This window comes from Sarcophilus harrisii, chromosome 4 (genome assembly GCF_902635505.1).
Source record: "Sarcophilus harrisii chromosome 4, mSarHar1.11, whole genome shotgun sequence".
NCBI classification, from domain to species: Eukaryota; Metazoa; Chordata; class Mammalia; order Dasyuromorphia; family Dasyuridae; genus Sarcophilus; species Sarcophilus harrisii.
This window is the reverse complement of record NC_045429.1, coordinates 158,025,190-158,050,154: the sequence shown is the minus strand read 5'-3', so window position 1 is coordinate 158,050,154 and position 24,965 is coordinate 158,025,190. Positions and strand designations below refer to the sequence as shown.

At 34.6% G+C, this 24,965-nt stretch overlaps 1 protein-coding gene across 1 annotated transcript in view; it reads right to left on the bottom strand.

Annotated features, from left to right (window-relative positions):
* IFNGR1 (interferon gamma receptor 1) overlaps positions 1–13,525 on the bottom strand; it is a 30,822-nt gene extending 17,297 nt beyond the window's left edge. The window contains exons 1-3 of the mRNA XM_031964206.1: positions 13,341–13,525; positions 2,587–2,701; positions 1,682–1,848 (exon numbers count right to left, since the gene is read on the bottom strand). Of these exons, the coding sequence (XP_031820066.1) occupies positions 1,682–1,848; positions 2,587–2,701; positions 13,341–13,446 (388 nt within the window). The 5' untranslated portion in view covers positions 13,447–13,525. The remainder of the gene's footprint in view (positions 1–1,681; positions 1,849–2,586; positions 2,702–13,340) is intronic.
* Positions 13,526–24,965: the final 11,440 nt, after the last annotated feature.

Sequence of the window (24,965 nt, the reverse complement as noted above, 5' to 3'; positions counted from 1 at the left end):
CAGAAAACCACAAAGAAGTTTAAAGGCCACTCTTCAGATGCATTAATTAATTAATGAGCATCTTACAGGGCCAGTATTGAATAAGTCCATATACAAGAAGATTCTGGTCCAGGTATTACTTGAGACCTGCTCTCTGTATAGGCACACAGTTCGAAACTTAACATCTCCCTTAACAATGAATGAAAGACATTCTGAAGATAAATTTAGGATAATCTTGGTGAACAATGAATGTAACAGGAAAAGGCTATACAATTTATATACAATTTATATACAAACTATACAATTTATAACTCTGTTACGATAAGTACCTTGTTACTGCTTGTTACTGTTAAAAGTTAATGTCAAACAGAAATGTTCAAATATGGTACATACATTAACCCTTGAATGTACACAGTGCCACCTGGAGACATCTGGTATTAATGCAATACTAGCTTAATTCTGGTATTAATGTAACATAGTTTAAAGAGTATATAAAAGTATATAAACTCTGCCTTTGATATCAATGAACAGATTGCTCGATAGAATCCTGCCTGGCTCATGTGCTTCATGTCCACATTCATCCTATTCATTGGAGTTGGACTCCTATAAGCATCCTTTATTGCAGGCCCGTGTTTATCCTGGAAACCTGGCCAGTTCCTTGAGTAAACATAGTCCTCTTAAAGGAATGAACAGATATTCTCCTTGGTGGGCCTCTTGTGATCTAGAGCGTCCTGTACCTGGGAGATTGCTATACCTCAAGAGTCATGTATCAAATGAGAAAACTAAGCGTGATACCTTCTTTATTCTCAGCCTATAAAGTCCCCTTAGTAGAAAGGGATTTTGAGGATTTAGCCTAGGAAGAATTGTACAGCTTGCCTAGCAGTTGGCTCCCACTCTAGACTCTGAATAGCTGTGACCATGAGTCCTCCCAGCCAGGGAATTCAGATGTCAGCGCTTCCTTGGAATATTGATCATATATATTGAATGCTGTTTGTTTGTTATTGTTATGGCAACCACTGTGTTTATTAATTATGTATTATTTTTATGCTTTGAGTTTCCTCTTCCCTTATGTCTTATTAAATCAAGGTTCTCAGCAGTAATAGATGGTACCCACCCTCTTTAAAATTATGCCTGCTGGGCCAGGAGATTATTATATACTTCAACAACAGTACCATATGATGACCAATTCTGATGGACCTGGCCATACTCAGCAATGAGATGAACCAAATCAGTTCCAATGGAGCAGTAATGAACTGAACCAGCTACGCCCAGTGAAAGAACTCTGGGAGATGACTAAGAACCATTATATTGAATTTCCAATCCCTATATTTTTGCCCACCTGCATTTTTGATTTTCTTCACACGCTAATTGTACAATATTTCAGAGTCCGATTCTTTTTGTACAGCAAAATAACAGTTTGGTTATGTATATTTATTGTGTACCTAATTTATATTTTAATATATTTAACATCTACTGGTCATCCTGCCATCTGGGGGAGGCGGTGGGGGGAAGGAAGAGAAAAATTGGAACAAGAGGTTTGGCAATTGTTAATGCTGTAAAGTTACCCATACATATAACTTTAAATAAAAGGCTATTTAAAAGAAAAAAAAAAGAGTATGCCTGCTGAAATGCAAATTCTGAACCTAGATTAATCTTACATAATCTTGAATGTCAAAACCTTCTGTTTACACATATTACTCACCTTTTTCATACATATGAAATGCTTCAGATTCTACAAAGGAAGATTCATTTTGTCCAATAGTAGCTTTAACTCTGGCCCAGTAAGCAACTTGTGGGTTTTTGACATGGTCAAATATGTTACAAATGTGATGAGAAATATTGGTGCAGACTTCATTCCACACTTCATATCTGGAAAGGAAAAGAAAAAAACATGTTACACTCAGATTATTAAAAAATTCAACCTCAAAAAGAAAGGAGCTCTTCAAAAAGAAAAAAAGCTTCAAAAATTTTATTTCATTAACCTAATGAAAGTTTTAAGATAGAATCTAACTAAAGACATAATTATAAGTGTTTCTAATATCCATATAGAGTACAGGAATATGTTCTCCAGTATCATTAATTGGTTCCATTGAAAAAAAAAAACCTTTAGATGAAACAAGACTGTTGGGAGACAATGACAACCATAGGAACAATGTTATAGTGAACATGCTCCTGAGGAGGGCTTCTGAGGAGTGAAGAAAGAAAGCAAAGGGTCACAATAGAGCATGGGATTATATACTGATTGAGGGGCTGCAAATTTTAGGGGGGCTATATTAAGAGGAGAGTCTGGAGATCTACATAAAACTGACAGGAACAGAGGGAATGGAATAGTAGAGGCACTTCTGCTAAGGAACTACCACTACTAGTACATACTGGCATTTGCTTTACAATTTAAGATTTGAGAACAAAAGTATCAAATTCTTGGTCCAGGCAAAGAGCCAGATTCTAATATAATTGGGAAATTTTTAAACAAAATAAATAAAAAAACACAACAGAGATAATGTTAATTTGTAATTTTCTATGTCATTATGAGGCCAATCAGAGATTCTTTTGAGACCAAAGAATTAAAAAAAAAAAAAAAAAACTGGTTAAAACAATAATACTTACGGATACTTCCTCAACTGCACTGTGAAAGTAGGAGTTGGAGATGTTATCTGGTAATCCCAAAACACTTCAGGATTCAGATTATAAGATTTTATTTCAACATTAGTTGGTGCAGACACTGTAAGAGATTCAGATACTTTAAATGAAAAATTAAGAAACTAATGCTAACAATTTAGCAAAATAAACATAATAGATTATAATATTCTTTTAAAAATTTATATTTTGTTCTTAAATAATCTGTATAAAACAATTCTCATTTATCTTAAACCTCATGTCAGTATGGAATTACAACTCAATTCCATATGATGATTTATAATTATGAGTCTGATATCAATTTGAACTAAATAAAATTTATCAGTCATATATCAATAAGATAATTTTAGCATATGAAGTCCCAATAGAATCATGAGATCATATATTTAGAGTTGGAAGGAATTTTAGTGATCATGTAACACACTCCTTCTACAGAAAACAAAGACACTAAGAATTCACCAAATTCTATTTCTAAATCATTCTGTTCCTGAATATTTACAATCTTTAGTTTGTGGCTAGAGAGTAGTTCATATGAAAATGACTAGGACTAAAACTCCAAAAGGGGTCAACATTATTTCATAGTAGCCATAAGTCAAAACAATTAATAGAAGTAGAGAAACTAAGAATGAGAATGCTGATGGTACCAGTTTACCTGCCCTAGCTAGACAGATCACATCTATATTGATGCAATTCGTTCTAGGGGTCTCCATTTTATAAGGGACAGTAATAAAATGGAATTTGTCTATCTACATAAAAAGGACCAGGATGATCTATTAAGATTAATTGGGATGATGAGAGAACTCAAGAATGCTTCACAGGAAAACTGATTCCAGAAATTCCAGAGTAAACATCTCTAGAAGATTTAAGCAGAATATAGTTTTTAGCTTCAAATATTTGAAGGATTATTATTCAGGAGGATTGGCATTTTTTTTTCCATCCATAAAATTATGGGACTCTAAATGATTCCTAAGGTTCTTTCTACTTCTTACACTTTAAGATTCTATTTTATGTTTTAATTTTGTCATATATATTAGTTTGTATGGGAGGATGAAATCTCATTATTTCAAGTAAATTTTCTTGAAGTCCCCTGACTTTCTACTTAGTTAACCAACAAAATTTGCATCTTTCTGAAGATGGATAATGTCTAAATATTTTCTGTATATTTCTATCTGCAAGTCCACACCTTCTACATAAACTTTTGTTTTTTTGTTTTTTGGTGTGTGTGTGTGTGTGTGTGTGTGTGTGTGTGTGTATGTGTGTGTGTATGTCAATAACATTTTATTTTTTCCAACTACATATAAAGGTAGTTTTCAACATTCAATTTTACAAGATTTTGAGTTCCAAAATTTTCTCCCTCCCTTATTTCCTCCTTCTTCCCCAAGATGGCAAGTAATCTGCCATCTGATTATACACCTGATATAGATTATATACCACGTTATACAATGTGGAAACCTATTTCCATAATTAGGATGTTAAAGAAAAAACAGAAAAAGGAAATTTCACCAAAAAAAAAAATTGCTTCAATATGCATGTAGACACCATAGTTTTTCTCACTGGCTACAGATTTTCCATTATGAATCTTTTGGAATTGTCTTGGTTCATTTTATTTGCTGAGAAGACCTAAGTCATACTAGATCATCATAGTGTTACATAGTGTTGCTATGTACAAACCATGTTACCTTGGTTCTTCTCACTTTGCACAACATCAATTCATGTTAAGTCTTTCCATCACCTAAATTTTATTACACCCTTTATTAATTATTGGTGCCTTCCATCTAGGGATGAGGAAAAAATAAACTGGGAATTCTGAGTCTTGACTTCTAGTTCTAAACACACTAGTATGTTACCTAAGTATTGTGACCTTACATAAGTCACTTACTATGATATTAATGATATTTGGTTCTTAAAGACAACCCTTTACAGGTAAATTAGCAAGTAAATAATCTCACTAGTTTTAGTTCTGGCTCATCCAGGTCTTTTGGCCCTGCTATTTTTTCCAATATGACCTCTGTTACTCAGATTTTTATAATTTTGTTCATGGTCTGTGTTTTTACTGTCCGAGGCAGAGATATGAATCATTTCTTTTCCTCAGATTAATTTATGTTTATGCAGGTTTTAGGATTAGTGAAAGAAGCTTAATGAATTAAAACATGAAATGTTTACTATGTGGCAGGCACACTGCTTAAACTATCTCAATCTCCACAAGCCTAATTCAAATAAGAGGAAAACAACATATATGGGGGGAATTATGGCCAGGTAGGATGGTAAATTGAGTAAAAAAGGTAACTGATTGACATGTTTTTTTCCAAAAGCAATAGTAAACACTGGTCTACCATTTCCAGAGCAAAAGGTAAAAAGGAGGAAGCATGTCAGGAACAGGAGAAGTTGGAGTTAATTAGCTGTGTGAATTCTGACCAATGTGCATTACTTTAAGGCAAGGGTCCTCAAACTGTGGCCCACAGGCCAGATGCAGCAGCTGAGGACATTTATCCCCCCCCTCACCCAGGGCTATGAAGTTTCTTTATTTAAAGGCCCACAAAACAAAATTTTTGTTTTTACTATAGTCCGGCCCTCCAACAGTCTGAGGGACAGTGAACTGGCCCTCTATTTAAAAAGTCTGAGGACCCCTGCTCTAAGGCAAGATATGGGAGGCTGCAGCTGTAATCACTTAGTTCAGCATGGCATGAAAATGGCAATGAAGCCTGGGAAACTGAATAAGGAGGAAAGTGCTAGGGCTGGCCTGATGTAACCCTCATTCAAAAGTGCATTTTGAGTCAGTGAATATAAGTACATAAATGCTAAATACAGGACAGAAATTAAATGAGAGTTTTAAAAAAATTAACAAGGGAGGATACTGTAAGTAAATGAGACAGACTGTATAAAATCATGAAAATGGAAATGCAATGCTGATTTCAGGGAATAGGCATATCATTTTAACCAGATCATAAAGTGTGAAGAGAAAACTGTAAAATATGTCAGAAAATGTATACTAAGTTATGACTGACTTGAATCAGAATTGTTACTACCTATAACTTACTTTTTTGAACATTGAAATGTGTATCCTCCTTTAATTTTTTTTTCTGTTAAAGCACAGCAGTTTCTTAGAAACCTTAGCTTCCTTCACATCTCAAATAAGGTTCTCTCTCTTGTTGACAGAATGAATAAATCACAGATTTCTATGTAAAGTGCACATAAAGGTGGGCAATTATCATAACTATAATTACAGGTAAGCTTTCCTGATTCCACAAATTAATAATTTTTTTAAAAAATAAAAACCTTTTAATTTTTCAAAATATATGCAAAGATATTTTTCAACATTCACCCTTACAGAAGTTCGTGTTCAAATTTTTTCTCCCTTCTTCCCCTCCTCTCCAAGAGAATAAGTAATCCAATCTAGGTTAAATATGTGCAATTCTTCTAAATATATTTCCACATTTGTCAAGTTGCACAATAAAAATCAGGTCAAAAGGGGAAAAAAAAAACTACACAAAAAACCAGTAAACAACAATGAAAAAGGTGAAAATACATAGTGTTTTTTCCAACCCTGAATTATATCACTTCTGTATTTAAATGCTGTACTTTGCACTTCTTCCAGAAAGGAAGAAGCAGTTGGCCACTGGGACTTCTTCCAGCCCTTGTAACTAACACTCTATCATACCATTAACACTATTCATCCCTACCCTAGCTTAGTCACCAACTCCCAGATTCTATTGGGGATCTGATATATTATATTTTATTACAATAAGACGTTCCTCCTACCCCCAAAAAAGTTGGAAAAATAGCTGAAGTAATCACAAATATTTAGCTATCTTTACTGGCCAAGGCAACTATGAAGACACTAAGGGATCAATTCTAAAGATATTTAAAAAGATAAAAGAATAAGAAAGGCTTGAGGAAAAAAATTCACTCACCTCTATATTACAAATAAGGCAGCTGAGAAAAGATCAGCTACCAAACTAAATTCCTACTGTTCCATTTCCAAAAGAATCTGAGAATAATCAAGTCATGTTGAAGGCATCTTTCAATAAAGGTAGCAAATAGGCAGGATTTAAAAATTACTTTCCATAAATGACATTTATAATCTGTATTTATAACTGTAAAGAAATGATATTTCACTATACTTGCTTGTTGACTACAACAAAAGCATTTGGTTTTCATTCAGTTAATTACCAGAAATGTGGCAACCAAATCCAGAGTAAGTAAATAATAATATTGTAATAAATAAGTAAATTACAATAAACAAACAAATAAATAAATAATACTGCAAACAATGGGGGATAAGGGGAAGGAGAGTTCAAGGACCAAAGAACCATACTCAAGTTCATATAAAACTTAGGATCAGTTTTCAAAGAGAGATCTTGGGTATAATTTCCCTAAGGGTAAAATGTAAAGGCTTATAACTTCAAATAACTTGCTCTGCAAAACTGAGTATTAATTCTACAGAAGAAAAAAAAAAAATAAACTTCAAGGATTCCAAGACAAAATACCAAAGGTAAGAAAAATTCTAAAATGCAAAGAGGGAAGAAAACCCCAGAAAAGTGCATAAATGCACATGAACAAATAGAAAGGGCTAAATAATAATTAAATGCCTATACTTTAATGAGATATGGAAGAAAATTATCTAAACATGGATGGAATAGTGAGAGCAAACAAGCAGGTATCTTTCAGACCTCAATCTTATTTGAACTAAACTAAGGATAATTAATATTAACTGGGGGGAAAAATCTTTGAGATTTAATTTTCTCTGATGATGATATCAATTCAAAGATAAGGAATGGATTCAAATTTACATAATAAAAAGTCATTCTCAAATTGATATATGGTTTAAGATCAGGGCAGATAAACAGACACTTACTAGCAATGTGACCCTTAACTGGTTTGCCTTAATCCACAAGAGAAGGAAGTAACAACTACTCTATTATTTTTGGCAAGAAAACCTGGTGGACAACACTGACCTGTTGTAGTTTACCGAGTCATGAAAAGTTGAACCACAACCAAGAATTTGAGCAGGTACTTCCTAAGAGAATATACTCTGGCTATCTAGAGATTATATGAATAAAATGCTCCAAAGCACTACTAATTAGAAAAATCTAAATTAAAGCAATTCTGATTTACCTCACTCTCTCAGACTGGATGGCACAACTGCTGGAAGGACTAGAGGAAAAAAGACACACTGGTGGATTGTTGGTGGACTTGTGAATGGATATAACCATTCTGAAAAGCATTTTGGAATTATACACAAAAAAATTACTAAACAATAATAACCTTTGAGCCAGTTATATCACTGCTGAGCCTATATCTAAAAATATCAAAGAGAAGAAAAGAACCTCTGTGTACAAAAATATTTTAAATTAGTTTTTGTGGTGGCAAAAAAAAAAAAAAAAAAAAAAGAGGGATGTTCAACAATTGAAGAATGGTTAAAAATATTGTGGGACATGAATGTGTAGTAGTACTTTACTGTAAGAAATTAGGAACTAGATGATTTTATAAATTAATGAAGAAAAAATAAGCAAAACCAGGAGAATAATTTATACAATAATAAAATAAAAAAATCCAATTTTGAAACCTTTCAGAATTATGACAATACAGTGTCCATTCATGACTCTAGAAACTGATGATGAAATAAATATTCTTTCATTACAGAAAGATTTTAGGGCAAGATGAAAAATCTGTTTTGGGGTATAGCCATTAGAGGACTCTGTTTTGTTTGAATACACAATGTTTGTAACAAATGTTCTTTTTTTTTTTTTAATGAATAGGGTTTGGCATGTATACAAAATATATTTCTGTTCAATTTTTTAAAAAAGAGAGTCCTACGTGTGTAATGATGCATGAATTTTCAGTTGATGTCATTTACTCAAATATTTAACTTTGTTACAAGGGATATATCTTGTGAAATGGGGGTAATCTGTAAAATGTATGTAACAAAAGCTATCAATAAAACTATAAGTTTAAAAAAGGAATGTGAACAAAAATACAATTTGATGCAGAAATACATCAAACTGAATAAGACTATTTCTCAGGAAAGAGAAAAGCAGGGAAGAACAAAGCAAAACAAACTTCAATTTTGAAAGTTTTTTTTTTCAGAAGATGTGATTAAAAGAAAAAGTATAAAACAAAGATTGTGGTCTGAGCTTGATGCAAAAAGGTATAGAAGAGTAGGGACAAACCACTTTGATTACAGAACTTTTGACGATATCTTCTTTTCCTATCCTTTTCTTTGTAAAGAAGAGAAGATGGAAAAGGTATAAATTTATGATGGAAGAAAAAATAATTAACAATCATAACAATGAATATGAATAAATCAACTAACAAATGGAAGAGTTTAGCAGAATGTATTAGAAAGACATAAAGAAATATTAATTCTTTATACACATGCTTGCTATTTCATTTAAATACTTAAAGGAAGTTAGTCCAGTTACAACAATAAAGTAAAATTATAATCAATATATAATTAGATTGCAGATTTAGTGTCATGTCAAAGGTCTAAAATGTTACTCTACATAACTAGAATTTTGTTATCAAAGAGACTATCAAGGGAATTAATGAAAAAACAATAATAGTTAACATTTATATATTGTCTGCTATGTACCAGGCACAGTGTTAAGTGGTTTACAAATACCTCATTTAGTCCTTATCAAAACCTTAGGAGGTAGGTGCTATTTTTATTTCCATTTACAGATGAGGAAACTGAGGCAAACAAGATTTTAGTAAATTGCCCAGAGTCATTCAGCAGTAAGATCATAAGATCACGTTTGAATTTCAGTCTATCTGACTCTAGACCTAGTGCTTTAACCATGGATCAACCAAACTAAAAGAAAGGAAGGAGGTCTAACAATATCTGACCTCACCTTGGTAGTTGAAAAATAACTAAATATATAAGGTGGCTGGTTTGTTTGGGGTCTTTTTGGAAGGGATGGTTATTATTTTAATATAATGTATCAAAAGTCATTCCAATAGCTATTTTTTTGCATTTGAGCTGGTTCATTCTTCAGTTTCTTCATGATGGGGTTCAAAGAGCTTTTACATTAATAAATTCATTTCATTTTCTGCTATTGTTAAAAAATTAACCTGAAATTATATGAAAAAAATTATTAAAAATGCAAAATGTGACAGAAACCTTTGTCTCTAAGGTAGAAAGAGTATATATCAAGTAATGTCTCTTGTTATTTAACAACTGCATTATTCTAAGATGTCACTGGTTTCATGGCTAATCTTCTATACCTGTTTTATTTCCAATAAAAAAAAGAGGGTAAGGAATATATGACATCTCAAGTTAATACAAAAGATCTTTGCATGAAAAAAGTGAAATCAAAATCCAGCAAAATACACTGTCAAATAACTGGGTTAAAATTGAGTAGTAATATGAACAAAAACAAAAATTAAGGAAAAATTTTTGAAAGTAAATTTAAGATATCTTCCAGGGTATAAGAATATGCTGTAGACAAAAGGGGATAAGATGACAGAGCTGGGGAAGATAGAGGGGAAAGGGAGGATAAGACTAATATAATAAATATGGCTCTAATAAATGAGTTATAGAATAGAGAAAATACTTGATTCTTTGAAAACTTACAATAAAGTTATAAACTTGGAATATAACCACTAGGTGCCACTAGTATACAAGACACAACCCCATCTCTACTTCATCTCAGCTACAGATAGGAATGTTCATAATCTTGATCTAGTTGTGTTTCATAAAAATGCCACTTCCTTATTAAAAAACTCAAATTCTTTTTTTAAAAAAATAGATTTTTACTGATCTTTAGTTTTTATATTATCTAGATTTTTCCCCTGTATCTTTACTGTTCCCTAAGAGAAAGCACTGGAAAAAAAAAATAGAGATCTTTAAAAAAAAAATCAACATGTCAATATGTCTAAAAGATCTGACATTATGTGATATATTCCACAAAAGTGGCTGTAAACTGTGTTGATTGTTCCACTATAAATTTGTTTTTTTAATTTCAAAGGGCCTCTCAATATATCAAAGCAATTCTATTCCTCTTTGATTTGCTATCTCTCACCCCATCTGCTCTTCCAAATCACTTTTCTTTTCAAGTCTTTTCTAGCACTCCCTTCCACTACCTTCTGAGTACTTTTGAGTATAATGTTCTAAGGTTAGGCTATCTGCTGCACAAGCTCCCCTTTTCATCCACACCATACATAGGTCCACCTTTTACTCTTAAGTCTTATTACCTCTTTCCATTAGATTGCAAATTCCTTTAGAGCAGACTATTCCATTTTAAAATGAAAAGAAAAGTGCTTATTTCATTGACGAATACCTAGAAGGAGCTTAATGAATACTTGATTGCATTTTCTAACTCTACAGTATTTTGCATATGTCCTCCTCCAATCCACTCACATCCTCTGCCCTAATTTGAGTCTTATCTCTTTTTATCTTGTTGTTTAATTGTTAAAGTCCTATTCAACACTGTGACCCCTTGGCAAAGATATGTGTATATATAGATATTTATTGTTTTTCTTACCATCACCAAAAGATATATTTTATATAAATACATAAAATATATGCATTGCTTGAATTCCCTATTAGATTGCAAATTTCTTGAGTTCAGGTACTGTTGGAATTTAAAAAAAATTTTTTTCCCATCCCTAGCACTCTGATTAAGTGCATACTAAGTAGCCCCCTTACTACGAATTCCTCTAAATTGGTGTCTTAGTTTTGCACATCAAATAGCATGTAAAAGGTTTTTCTTATCCAATAAACATTTATTAAATAACTACTTATACAAGAATGTGCTGTCTCCTTAACCAAATATAAAGTCAATTCTTTCCACTAAGCTAATCCAATAGTTCATCTCTACCTACAGTTCAACAAATTTTTAACCTGGAAGTTTCCTTCCTCTCAAGACTGTCCAGGGTCACAGATTTCCAGCTGGAAATTATATTAGATCACTTCCATGAGCTAATTCAGTCCCCTTATTTTACTGATGAAAACAGGAGACCAGATAAAGTAAATAAATGGCTTATAAAGTTTCACATGTAGTAATTGACAGGAGCAGAATTTGTACTTGAGTACTCCGAGTTTCAAGTTCAATATTCTTTGTACTTGCCACACATTCCCTTCCTCTTCACACACAGAATTATAAACTTCCCTACCAGCTAGATATTCCTCAAAACTTTTTCCATTTTCCTACTCCTTGTTAGAATGAGAAAACAATTCAACAAAAGTCCATCTACAAGCATCCAAACAATTCAAGAAGAATCACAAACATTCTTGGCTCAACACTTTTTACTTAAAACTTCAGTATTTCCTACTCCTCCCCCATTTGAAGACTTTTAACTTTAATGGTAAGCTAATCATTTTTTAAATTATTATACCAACTTATTTTGTAATACCTATATCTCACATTTGGGAAACCCAAATCTGATGATGGAAATCACAGCACTGAAAAGGGAAAGACGAGAAAAACTTCTGACCTGTCAAAGGAGGAAGAAGTTTTAAGGAGTCAGTCCCCCTTCCTAACTTCTTGTAATCAACACTGTAGAGAATTTATTAAGAAGTTTATATGATATTGTATCCAAGATCTACTGTAACCTATTTAACATGTATAGGACTGCTTGCCATCTGGGGGAGAGGGTGAAGTGAGGGAGGGGAAAAATCGGAACAGAAGTGAGCGCAAGGGATAATGTTGCAAAAAATTACTCAGGCATGGGTTCTGTCAACAAAAAGTTACTTAAAAAAACAAAACAAAACAAAAATAAGTTTATATGAGGTGGTTTTTATATGGCAGAATGGATAGAGTATCGGCCCTAAGTTCAAACCCAGCCTCAGACATTTAACACTCCCTAGTTGTGTGACTCTCCCTAAGTCATTAACCTCAATGAGCTGGGGGTGGAAAAGTGTATCAAAGTCATCTACTCTCCCAGAAAACGCCAGTAAGCTTTAAAAATGCTGCAATTAAAAAACAAGTCAGGATCCATGACTTCGGAAAACTATAAACGTATACTTCGGAAAAACAAAAAAATCTTTTTGCCAGTTCTCCAATCTTCCAGTTTACTGCAAACCATCGAAAAAGTTTAAAAAAAAAAATGATTCCAAAGATTCTAATGCACACACACACATACATACAACACATCTTTCTAAGAAAGGTCAAGTGCACCTTCCATAAGTAATGGTCTCCTATCCCTCCACACCTTCAGTCCATCATACTTAAGTGTAATAACTTGCTGACAAGCAAAAACAGTCCTAACTTCCTCTTGTCCATTTCTGGGCAGCCCGCAGAAACTTCTTCCACCTTAGCTCCTACAGAGCACCTTCCTTCCCAAGATAATAACGGAGGACAACGTTCATCTCGCCCCCCAACATACCGGGCAGATCTTTTTTGTTCAGTTTTTTTTATTTTCGGGGGGGGGCAGGGCATAGGGTGGCACGCATAAACAAAAACGAGGGAACCCCCAATTCTGGGAGACTTCCTCAAAGGAGACGGGCGCTCCATTCTCGCCGCATCTGGGACCACCCTCCTTTCCGGCCCTTTCCCCCTCCCGGGCCGCCTCTAATTTTTTTCCTATAGGGAAACACAAGCTTCCAAGAGAGAGGAAATGACTCGAGGCCACAGGGCCAGAAAATCCCAGCCTCCGAAAAAGGCTACCTGAGGGGGAGCGGGGCCCGGCCGAGAGGCGGTCCCCGGCCCCCGCTTTCCTAGCAACCAGCCGGCCACCGTCCCTCCCCGCGGGACCACACCCAGCGGCCCCGTTTAGGTCCCTACCTAGAGACGCTGCGGAATGCCGGGGTGGGGTCTCGGCGCAGCTCCCGCACACGAGGACAAAGAGCAGGAGGCGGGGGTCCGCCCCCGAGGCCCGGGAGGGCCTCATGCCTTTCTGCCTCCCTGCGGAGCCCAGCCGTAACCTCAGGCGCCGAAGGCCCCGGTCTCCGACCGGACATCAGCCCGGGCGCTAACCGCGGCAGCGGCAAGAACGGGGTTCCCCGACAGAAGCGCCCGGCCCAAACCACCAACCCCGGCCCGCGAGGCTTCGCGCACGTCACTTCCGGTCGCTTGCGGATTGGCGTGCTCGAGGAGGCGGGGGTGGGCGAAATACACAGCGAGCCACCAAATCGGACCTCTGGGCCGGCCTCGGCGCGATCTGGGAGACGGGCGAGAGGTCTGGGGGGTTTCTTTCCCCAGAGGGCGTGGCAGCCGCCGGCGCGGCTCTGACTCTGACTGCGTCCCTGGGCTGCGAACGGGCTCCTCCGCCTTTAGCGGTTAACCACGTGAGAAGGACCTTGGTCTCTGCTGGCTCCGCCCCCTTCCGTCTTCTCCCTCGCTTCTCGCCTCACCCCGGCTTTCTGGTCAGGTCACACCCAAACCGCTGCGTCTGAGAGCGCCTTTCTGCCCCCGGAATCCGCCGGTTCCTGGACGGACTCGCAGGCCCCGCCGCTTGTTCCAGAACCTCCTCCCTCTTGGGGACAAATGTCTCCGCCGCCGTCTCCTGTAATGCGGGATTAAGCGCTAGCCGGGCCTGCTTGTCTGGGGCCAGAACAATCGGGCCAGCGCGCACGTACGCCGGGAAGGTTTGTCCGGCTGCGGCCGCAGGCTTCCTCAGGTTTGCGAAGGAATCGGTAAAAGAATAATGCGCGTGTGTGTGCCTGCGCAATACTGGCACATACCTGCTTAGCTATCCGTGTGTGCGCGCGCCTCCATACATCCCTTACAGGTTTGGGGTGATCTGCATAACAGACACATAGCACACACACCCGTGTCTGTGCACGCAAAGATACCTCCATTTTTCCCTTCAAGGTGCGCAGCGATTGACACAGGACAGAGCCATAGTGTATATGCACAGGCAGAGAGAGATCCCTATATATTTATACTTATATGCATATATACACAGACACACTCCTTCAAGGTTCGCAGCGATTGACACAGGACAGAGCCATAGTGTATATGCACAGGCAGAGAGAGATCCCTATATATTTATACTTATATGCATATATACACAGACACACTCCTTCAAGGTGCGCAGCGATTGACACAGGACAGAGCCATAGTGTATATGCACAGGCAGAGAGAGATCCCTATATATTTATACTTATATGCATATATACACAGACACACTCCTTCAAGGTTTGCAAAGTGATTGACATAAGAATAATACACACATAGACACATGCACATACACACAATACATGCATTTATCCCTTTAAGATTTGCAAAGTGATAAACAAAAAAAAATACAATAAACACAATGTGAATATATATACATATACTATACTTACATACCTAATCACATGCACACCTATATACTTTTGTCCCTTTAAGGTTTGCAAAGTGATTGACATAAGAATAATACACACATATACACATGCACATACCTATATACACACACACAATGCATACATTTATCCCTTTAAGATTTGCAAAGTGATAAACATAAAAATGATACAATATACACATTGTGAATATATATATATACATATATATACTTATACACATGCACACTATCATACTTTTGTCCCTTTAAGGTTTGCAGTGATTGACATAAGAATCATACACACATATCCACATGCACATACCTATATATACACACAGTGCATACATTTATCCCTTCAAGATTTGCAAAGTGATAAACAGAAAAATAAAACAATAAACACAATGTGAATATATATATATATATACTTATATACCTATACACATGCAATACATACTTTTGTCCCTTTAAGGTTTGCAGTGATTGACATATGGATAATACATATACACATGCACATACCTATATATACATACAGTGCATAATTTATCCCTTTAAGATTTGCAAAACATAAAAATAATACAATAAACACAATGTGAATATATATATACATATATATATATATACTTATATACCTATACACATACACACATACATACATTTATCCCTTTAAGATTTGCAAAGTGATTGACATAAGAATAATATATACACAGATACACATGGGTATATACATACATACATGTATCCCATGAAGATTTGCAACGTTGTCTACAAAAGATGAGAATAATTGTTACTCCTTTGTTTCTCAAGAGGACTATGGTATGATGAGGGCTGACTTGCTCATGAATAGGATTTAAAGGAGGCAGAGTTGCACAGAGTCATCAACCCAACTCTCTCTTCTTGGTCACTAAAATTCAGTGGCAAAGCAAGGATCTAGATCGAGGGCTGTTCAAGGCTATGGTTGAAGTAGATGACCTTGATATCTTCAATGTCTGACCAAGCTTTAAGTGCTCTGCAGCACCTGCCTCAGCTGTAAGGACTTCAGAACAAATTATTCTCATCTGTCCATTCCAGCAAGAAAAGTCTTCATAGGCTTGGAGAAGTCATTCACTTAATTCATTGTGTGATTTGTGGTCTGTCCTGAAAACCATGTTCAATAGTTTCTTGGAGCCATACAAACTTTCAAGTATTATATAAATACTATCTATTCTTATTGCATAGGGTTGTATGGGGTATTCTTTTAGGAATAGCACTCTGGCCACATCAAGGTAAAACCATCTCTGCGGATAAGCTAAACCAGGTTGAAACTAACCCACAGGCCTCAAAACCTTACCCTCCAGAAGTAGTTGATCCTTTTTGAAAAGCAATAACATATGATAATAGTATTTAAATAGGTTTTAAGCTTTATAAAACTATCTACATAGAATAATAATACTAGCATTTAAGCTTTAAGGTTTGCCAAGTGATCTAGGTAGGATAATAATAATACCTAGCTGGCTCTATAAGGTTTGCAAAGTGATTTACATAATAGCATTCATATGTGTTAAAGTTTACAAAGTGATTGATACATATGATAATTAGTAAACCTCTATTAAAGGCCTGCCCTGTGGCAAATGCTGTTATAAACAGTTATTAGCTGGTATTTATATAGTCTTATAAAGTTTGAAAAGCAATTTACATATGATAAAATTAATAGCACTTCTATAGGATTTAAGGCTTACAAAGCAATCTACACAGATTAATAATAATAGCTAGCATTTTTATATAGCACATTAAAGGTTGAAAAGCATTTATAATAAGATAATAGTCATCACAAATTATATGCCTCCTATGTATCAGGCATGGTGCTAAGCTCTGGAGATACAAAAAGAGGCAAAAGACAATTCCTATCTTGAAAGACCTTATATTCTAATAGAGGAATCAACATATTTAACAAATATATTCAAAGCAGACTACATTAAGGATAAATAAATAATAAACCAGTTAGTATTTATAAATAATATTGTTTCAAACTTTGCAGAACACTCTATATATTATCTTATTTGATTTTTGCAACAGCTGTCTAAAATAGATCTTGTGAGTATCCACATTTTATAAATTGAGGAAACTGAAATTCAGACTTACGGGACTTGTCCAGGGTCACATAGCTAGTAATCATAGAAGGGAAGATTTTAACTCTGTGCTTAGTAAACTAAGGGTAGCCTGGAGCAGCAGTAAAAAAGGAAGCCCATACTGATCAGATTGTAATGGAAACTGGCAGAAATGTTAAGCAACTCTCAGGACTACTGTTAGCCAGAAACTGGAAGATATTTTAGTAAAGAAACATGTAACATGAAGGGACTGGGTACAATTCACTTTTCTGGTCTTTTGCCTCTATTTAAGGAGAATGTAAGCATCTGGGACACACACTTAAAGATAGTTACTCTATCAATTCCTATTATAAGAACTCAGACCAACAAGACTTCAAAAGTGAATGGGACTGATTGGATGAAGTTTTTTCAGTTTGAGACTAATTCACATGATCCCTATTCCCAGAGCCAGAAGATCAAGTCTTAGATCCTGGGTTGCAGGAAGTCACATGGTCTCTAAAAGTCAGACCCTTAGGAAGGTACAGGAAGTGATGTGACCCACAGAAATCAGATAACATTGGTGACCATTGGTCAAGGATGGTTACGTTCTTTTAGTTTATCCAAGGAAAAGGCTTGGGTTTTTACCTATTTAACCTAGTGTTCTACTTCCTGCTGGTCAGGTCAAGCACATGGCTGGAGCTGGGATACCTCCTGGGTGTGTCTGGGCCTCTCCCTGCTGGGACTAAATAAATGCTTTCTCTTTGTACCTGAGGATGTCTCTGATTAGTTAATTTGGGAAAGGGTCTAGCACCCATCCCAATTGAGAGTTGTTTTATTTAAAAAATAAGGACATAGAAAAAAGTTTATATGTAGGCTTATAGTGAGTCAAGAGACATCCCCTCCCTTTTCCTACCTATCTGGTACTAAGGGTCCTTGTGACTTACAGTTATAGTTTTGGTGAGACCCAAAAAACATCAGAGGTTGTGCTTCATGTCATCACTTCAGCGCCTTGAACAATGTTGATTTTTCACCAGAAGCTGTCATGTCTGTATCTGTTTCTGACAGGTTTCTTGAACTATTACTGTCATTGTCTTCCACCTTCTTCCACTGTTCCCCCAATTTGACTGTGACTCCTAATATGGTAGATGTACATGCATGTTTTTAGGAGGAGACTTAAAACTTATGGCTTGTCTCCTTACCCAGGGAAATCCTGAATTTTGCTTTCATCAATACCATTTGCTTTCTTTAAAAGGTCCCTCAACTGGAGTGTAAGCACTAAGGCTAAGAGGACAAGTTTAAGCCAATTAAAAACCAATTATAGACTCTTTGCTGCCTACTCCCACTTCTTTCTCTTTGACAAAAACAAAAAAAAAAAAAAAAATCGGGGATGCTAGAAGTACATTGTTTCCTTTTTCTTGTCATGACCAGTTCTTGGCAGTGACTCAAAGGACTAGTGAAGGATCAGTAAGGTTCTCATCTCTATGTTGGTGCATGTGGTTCCTTGCTGTATCCATCTTTTCTTCCCTCTTCTGTGGCTCCTTGTCAAGGCACGTCTTCCTTGTTTTTTGCTTATTTTTCCTGAGATTACAAGATGCAAAAGCCTAAAGTCTACATACATTTCCCATAGTTTTTCCTGACATTGTCTTGCAGTCTTCCTGATATGCTTACTTTCCCTGTGCATCTCTATTAGCATTTTAGCTTTTTTACTGGCTACCAAGATCATGTGATTCCCTTCAGTGGATCTCTTTAGATCTCTCTTTTGAAGTTTTGCATATTTTCTCATGTCATGAAATAGATCCCTTCCTTACATAGACCTGAGGAACACTCAGTGAACCATGAAAAAATGTGTTGTTTGTATGACTGCTCTATCAGTGTCTTGTTATTCTAACCTCTTTGGCATTTTTTTTTTCTCCAGGATAGTCATGACTACTGTTCATTTCAGTTTCTTTCATAGATTCTTTTAAGAGCTAAAGAGATGCTGGAGCTGGATAGTTATTTAGATTCTAGGATGCTTCTCTGAAGAACTCCAAAATCTGGTGGGAGAGTGGTAGAGCCAATGGGGCCTGATGCTTAAAGTAGAAGCCTGTGATACATGGTAAAGGGGTATTCCTTTCCTTTACTTCAAATCTGCTATCTATCTATTTTCTTATAATCACAGAGCTATAAAATATTTAATAATCGACAATTATATAGTATTTTAAAGTTTTCAGTGGTTTTTACACTTGAGCCTTTCAATAACCTTTTGAGATAATTATATTGTTTCCATTTTACAGATGAGGAAACTAAAACATAGAAAGAGGTAGAGTCAAGATGACTGAGTAGAAAAATATTCAGCTAAGTTCTCGCAACATTTGTTTTCAAAAATTTTAAAATAATGTCTCATATAGAATTCTGAAATGATAGAGTCAACAAACTGTCAAAGTGAGACATTCTTCTAGCCCAAGACAACATAAGGGATCAGAAGGAGAAATCTATGACATGGGGAAGATTGGCCTGGAGTCTCCATAGATAAAACACCAGTGGTGGGACAAAAATTGTAGTGAGCAAAGCAGCAGCAGCTAGATATAGTAAGAAAACCTGAAACTAGACAGAGTTCCCAACTATGTTAGCACCGAACATAGAACCAAATGCTATTTGACAACTCCATTGCCTATATTCAATTCTGGGTCACAGTTCAAAGGTAGCGCGAAACACTTTCATTCAAGAGAAAGTGGAAGCCCTAGAGAGCAATATCATTTCTGGGAGGGTCCAAGGAATTCAAGGGAAGAGGGTCTCTGAGGAATAATACCAGTTGCAATCTGAAGGGATTAGTGCCATTCTTGAGTGAGAACTAGAATGCAGATAAAGAGAGTAGTAACCAAATTTTTCCTCTTATCACATCATCTTGGAAGCACCAAAAACTCCAAAACCCCACAGGATTATCTCTAAAAACAACAGCATGAAAGAGCCTGAAGTTTGATTTAGAATCCCTTGCCAAACCCCAATACATAAAACATTAACATAAAATGCCAAATTAAGAAATAGGGTGGGAAAATGAGTAAACAACAGAAAAAGAACCTCACCATAAAAAATTACTATGGTTACAGGAAAGATCAAGACACAAACTTAGACGACAAAGAAGTCGATATAATTATAATCAAATCCTCAAAGAAAAATGTGAATCAAACATAAGCCCAACAAATTCCTGGAAGAGCTATTTTTTTTTTAAATCAAATAAGAATGATAAAAAAAGACTTGGTAAAGCAAAAGATGAAAATTATGAAAAGACAATTAACAGCTTGGTAAATGAGGCAAAGAAATACTGAAGAAAGTAAATACCTTAAAAAACAGAGTTGGCTAAATGGAAAAAAGACATACAAAAGTTCACTAATGCTTCTTTAAAAATAGGTATGAAAGCTCACTTTACTCAGAAATCAGAGTTGCATGAGTGAAAATTATTAAGTCTGTGAGACATCTAGAAATAATTAAAGTTCAAAGAATAAGAAAAATAGAAGATGGAAAATATTGAATTAGAAAAAAGAACTATCCTGGAAAATAAATTGATGAGGTATAATTAAAGAATTATTGGATTAGCTGAAAAATAAAGATCCTGTACATATTTCTTTTGTTAAATAATAGATTTTTATTATCAAAATATATGCAAAGTTAATTTTCAACATTCACCCTTGTAAAACCTTATGTTCCAAATTTTTCTCCCTCCTTTCCCCTCACTCCCCTAGATAGAAAGCAATCCAATATATGTTAAACACTAGACTTCATATTTCAAAAAACTATAAAGTAAAACTGCCTCCATATCTTACAACCCTGGGGTAAAATAGAACTTAAATGAATACACTGATCACCTCCTGAAAGAGATCCCAATTTAAGAACTTCCAAGAATATTATAACTAAATTACAATACTCCAAAGGAAAAAAGGGGAAAAAAATAAAACTTCAAGCAGCCAGAAAGAAACTATCTAAATACCATGGAGCCACAGAATTTAGTAGTTACTACAATAAAAAAGTTGTCTTGGAATATGAGTTGGGGTTACAAACAAAAATAACCTTCTCAGCTAAACTGAGTATAAGCTTTCAAAGGATGAATAATTAATGAAATAAAGGATTTTCAAGGATTCTTGATTTAAAGGCCAAAGCTGAGTAGACAACCTGATTTTCAAATGCAAGAATCAAGAAAAGCATAAAAAGATAAATAGGAAAGAGAAATCATAAGGTGAAATGTATATCTATATGGGAAAATGATACATGTATCTTCTAAGAATTTTATCATTTTTAGGGCAGTTAGAAGAATTCTACATTGAAAAGCTATGGGGGATGAGTCAGTTATGTTGAGATCATAAAAAATTGATATATAAGAAGAGGGAAGAACTGGGGAAAAAAGGGAAGAAAGAGTAAATAAGGGAGAAATTATCTTTATATAAGAGAAAATATAAAATCCATCTTACCTGACAACAAAGAGGGGAAGGGGATAAGAGAAAGACATGGGAGTAATAAAAGAGAGGACAAATAAAGAAGTCAGAAGTAAAATAGAATTTATAGAATGGACAGGAAAAAAGTAGGATGAAAAATGAAATAATTATAATATGAAATGAATGGAGAACAATTTAAGAATAATTACAACAGAATCAAAAATATTTAAAGGCAATTAAAAGAACACAAGCGTAAATATGAAGTTGAAATTATTAACTTAATGAATAAAAGGATGAATCATGATCTAATAAAGCAAAAAATGAATTAAAAGATAAGCAATGAAATATATTTTCAAAATTAAAAAAGATCTACAGACAAAAAACATAATATGCATCAAGTAGTTAAATGAAGTAATTAGAAAAACTATTAGTGGTAGACTTCAACTTTCCCGTATCCATACTAGATAAATCTAATCATAGAACAAAGAAAGAAGTCAAGGAGATGAATAGATTCTTAGAACAGTTCGATATGATATACTTCTGGAGAAAACTGGATGAGAATAGAAAGGAAGATAACCTTTTTTTCTCAGCTATACATGATACCTTCATAAAAATTGACCATATATTAGGACAGAAAAATCTCAAAGAAAAAAAAAACATTAAATATACTTTTCTCAGTCCATTATACAGTAAATATTACAAGAAATGGCAAATACTGGAGTTAATGTAAAAAAAATTGGCACACTAATAAACTGTTTCTGGAGATATGAACTAGTCCAATCATTCTGGAAAACAGTCTGGAGTGCACTACTAGGTCTATATCTCAAAAGAGGTCAAAGAAAAGGGAAAGAACCTATTTTACAAAAATATTTTAGCAGCTCTCTTTGCGGCAAAGAATTGTAAATCTAAGGGAGGATCATCAATGGATATGACTAAAAATTTGTGGTGTATGATTTCTATGAAACACTATTGTGCTGTAAGAAATAATGAGCAAGATGGTTTCACAAAAATATGGGAAGGTTTATATGAACTTATACAAAGTAAATTAAGTGGAATCAGGAGAACATTGTATACAGTAATAGCAATATTGTAAGAAGGATCAATGGTGAAAGACTTAGCCACTCTGATCAGGACAATGATCCTAAGATATTAACAAAGGATCCATGATGAAAAAATGCTTTCCATCTTCAGAGAGAGAATTGATAAACTCTTTATGCAGATTAAAGTACACTTCTTGTTAGTTTATTTTTATTTTACTTTGTATTTTCTTTAGAAGCTTGGTTAACATGGAAATATGTTTCACCTGATCTGCTAACATATATAATCAAAATCAAATTGCTTGCTTTTCCAGGGAGAAGGAAAAATCAGGAGAGAGGCAGAGAAATTGGAACTCAGAATTTTGAAAAATGACTGTTAAAAATATTTTTACATGTAATTGGGAAATATTTAACAAAATAAATAAAAATAATTTTAAAAACCCTGTATTTGGAGTCTGAAAGTACCTTGTTCCATCATTCTGTTATGTCTGACTCTTTGAGATCACATGGATCATAGCATTCCAATATTGTGCTTAGAGTTTTCTTGTTAAAGATACTTTAGTGGTTTGTCCATTCCATTTCCAGTAGATTAAGGCAAACAGACATTAAGTAACTTGCTCAAGTCATAGAGCTAGTAAATATGTGAAATCAGTTTTGAACTCAAGTCTTCTTGATTACATGGCCAGTGCTCTATGCACTGAATTACTTAGCTGCCTTTTTCAACGGGTATAGAGGCAATTTAATTCAGTGCTCTTATTTTATGGATGAGGAAACTGAGGTGGAATGAATTACCCCACAGTGTTAGAGGTGAACTTTGACCCAAGTTTACTTACTTCTTAGTCCAACAATTGATCAATGGGAAATGATTATAAATTCATGATATATGATTTCTATGAAACACTATTGTGCTATAAGAAATAATAACCTCCCTTTTGATATATTTTTCCAATTACATGTAAAAACAGTTTTTAACATTCATTTTTAAAAATTTTGAATTTCAAATTATTTTCCTCCTTATCTTTATACCCCCTCATTGAGAAGGCAAACAATTTGATATAGATTATACATATACAGTCATACAAAATATATTTAGATATGAGACAAGTGAGAAAAGAAAACAAAATAAAAAAATACAAAACAAAATAGCAAAAAAAAAAGGTTGTTTTTTTTTTTTAAAGGATATTTTGATTTGCATTCAGACTCCATTAGTTCTTTCTCTGAAGGTAAATAGCATTTTTCATAGTAAGTTCTTCAAGATTATCTTGTATCATTGTATGCTATATCTTGTTCCTTTTGAACAGAATCATAAAATCTTAATATTGTAAGGAGATCCAGGTTATAAGTCTTAATTTATGATTCTTGTCATTAATATCCTGAGAAGTACTCATCCATTCCTTACTTAAAATACCTACAATGATGCAGGAATGCATGCTTTATGAGACAATTCATTCCATTTTTGGTGAATATGTGTTTGTTAGGAAATATGTTCTTATATTGAGTTGAAATTTATTGACTGTCTTGTCACATCTGCTGATTGCTCCTGATTCTACTCTAGAATTAATCAAAACAAATCTAATCTGTTTTTCATGTCAAGCTTTCAAAACCAACCCTTTGTCCAGATTCTTACACTCTGGGTTTACATGAAAGAGGCCAAGTCTTAGGCAACTGCCTCTCAGTACAACTTTTTGGCTTATATTATTTCTACTTGGAATTTCTTGTGACAATCAGAGAATGTAATTCTCATGTCTGGGTCTCTTTAGTTCTAAATAAAGCTGTCCTCTTCCTCTTGTTCCCAGATGAGCAATCAGAGATAAGTATTTTCTTTTTAAATTATAAGCATAGGACTTTACATTTATTTCTACTAAATTTCATCTTGTTAGCTTTATGTTTTTCATTACTAAAATTTCCAGCTCTTAAGGGATATTAATCTTCTTGACCTTACTCTTTTAAAATGAAGTAGTAGAAGAAGCATGATGTCACTGAAAGATCGCTGTACTTTAAGGATTTGAATCTGGAGAATTTCTCTGAGCATATTTCCTCATATGTAAAATGGGAAAATAAAATAGTATATGTTCTATCTCACAGTTGTGAGAAAAACACTTTTTAAACTTTAAAAAATTAAAAAAATGTAAGTTATCTTCAATTATCTATCCTTTATTCCATCTCATGAATATGTCCTTTAAACATGTAATTTTGTTGTTATTTTGGACAGTTCTTTTTTTTCCTCAGTGGAATAAATTTTGACTTTATCAAAGGAGTTTAATTCTTATAAGCTTTTTAACTCTTTTCTCCTTCCTTCCTCCTGCTCCAATAAACTTTTGTTTTTAGAATCTTAGACAAAGAGGTCCTACCTTTCCTCTCACTGAAATTTTAAAGTGTATTTTATATATCACTTCTCTTCTATATCACAATATAAGATGATAAAACTACTGTTTACCTAGGTAATTTCTTTTTCACTTTGAATTCCTTATTTCTATAAATCAGATATAAGCCATTTTCTTTTACAATTTCCTTCACCTTTTATAACTGAATCTTTAGGAAGGTAAAAGATAACAATCTCCCTGCTTTTAGTTAGCCCCATATTTGAATACCCCATTTCAATTATGTCCTGTTAATATGTTTATTTTATCTATAGT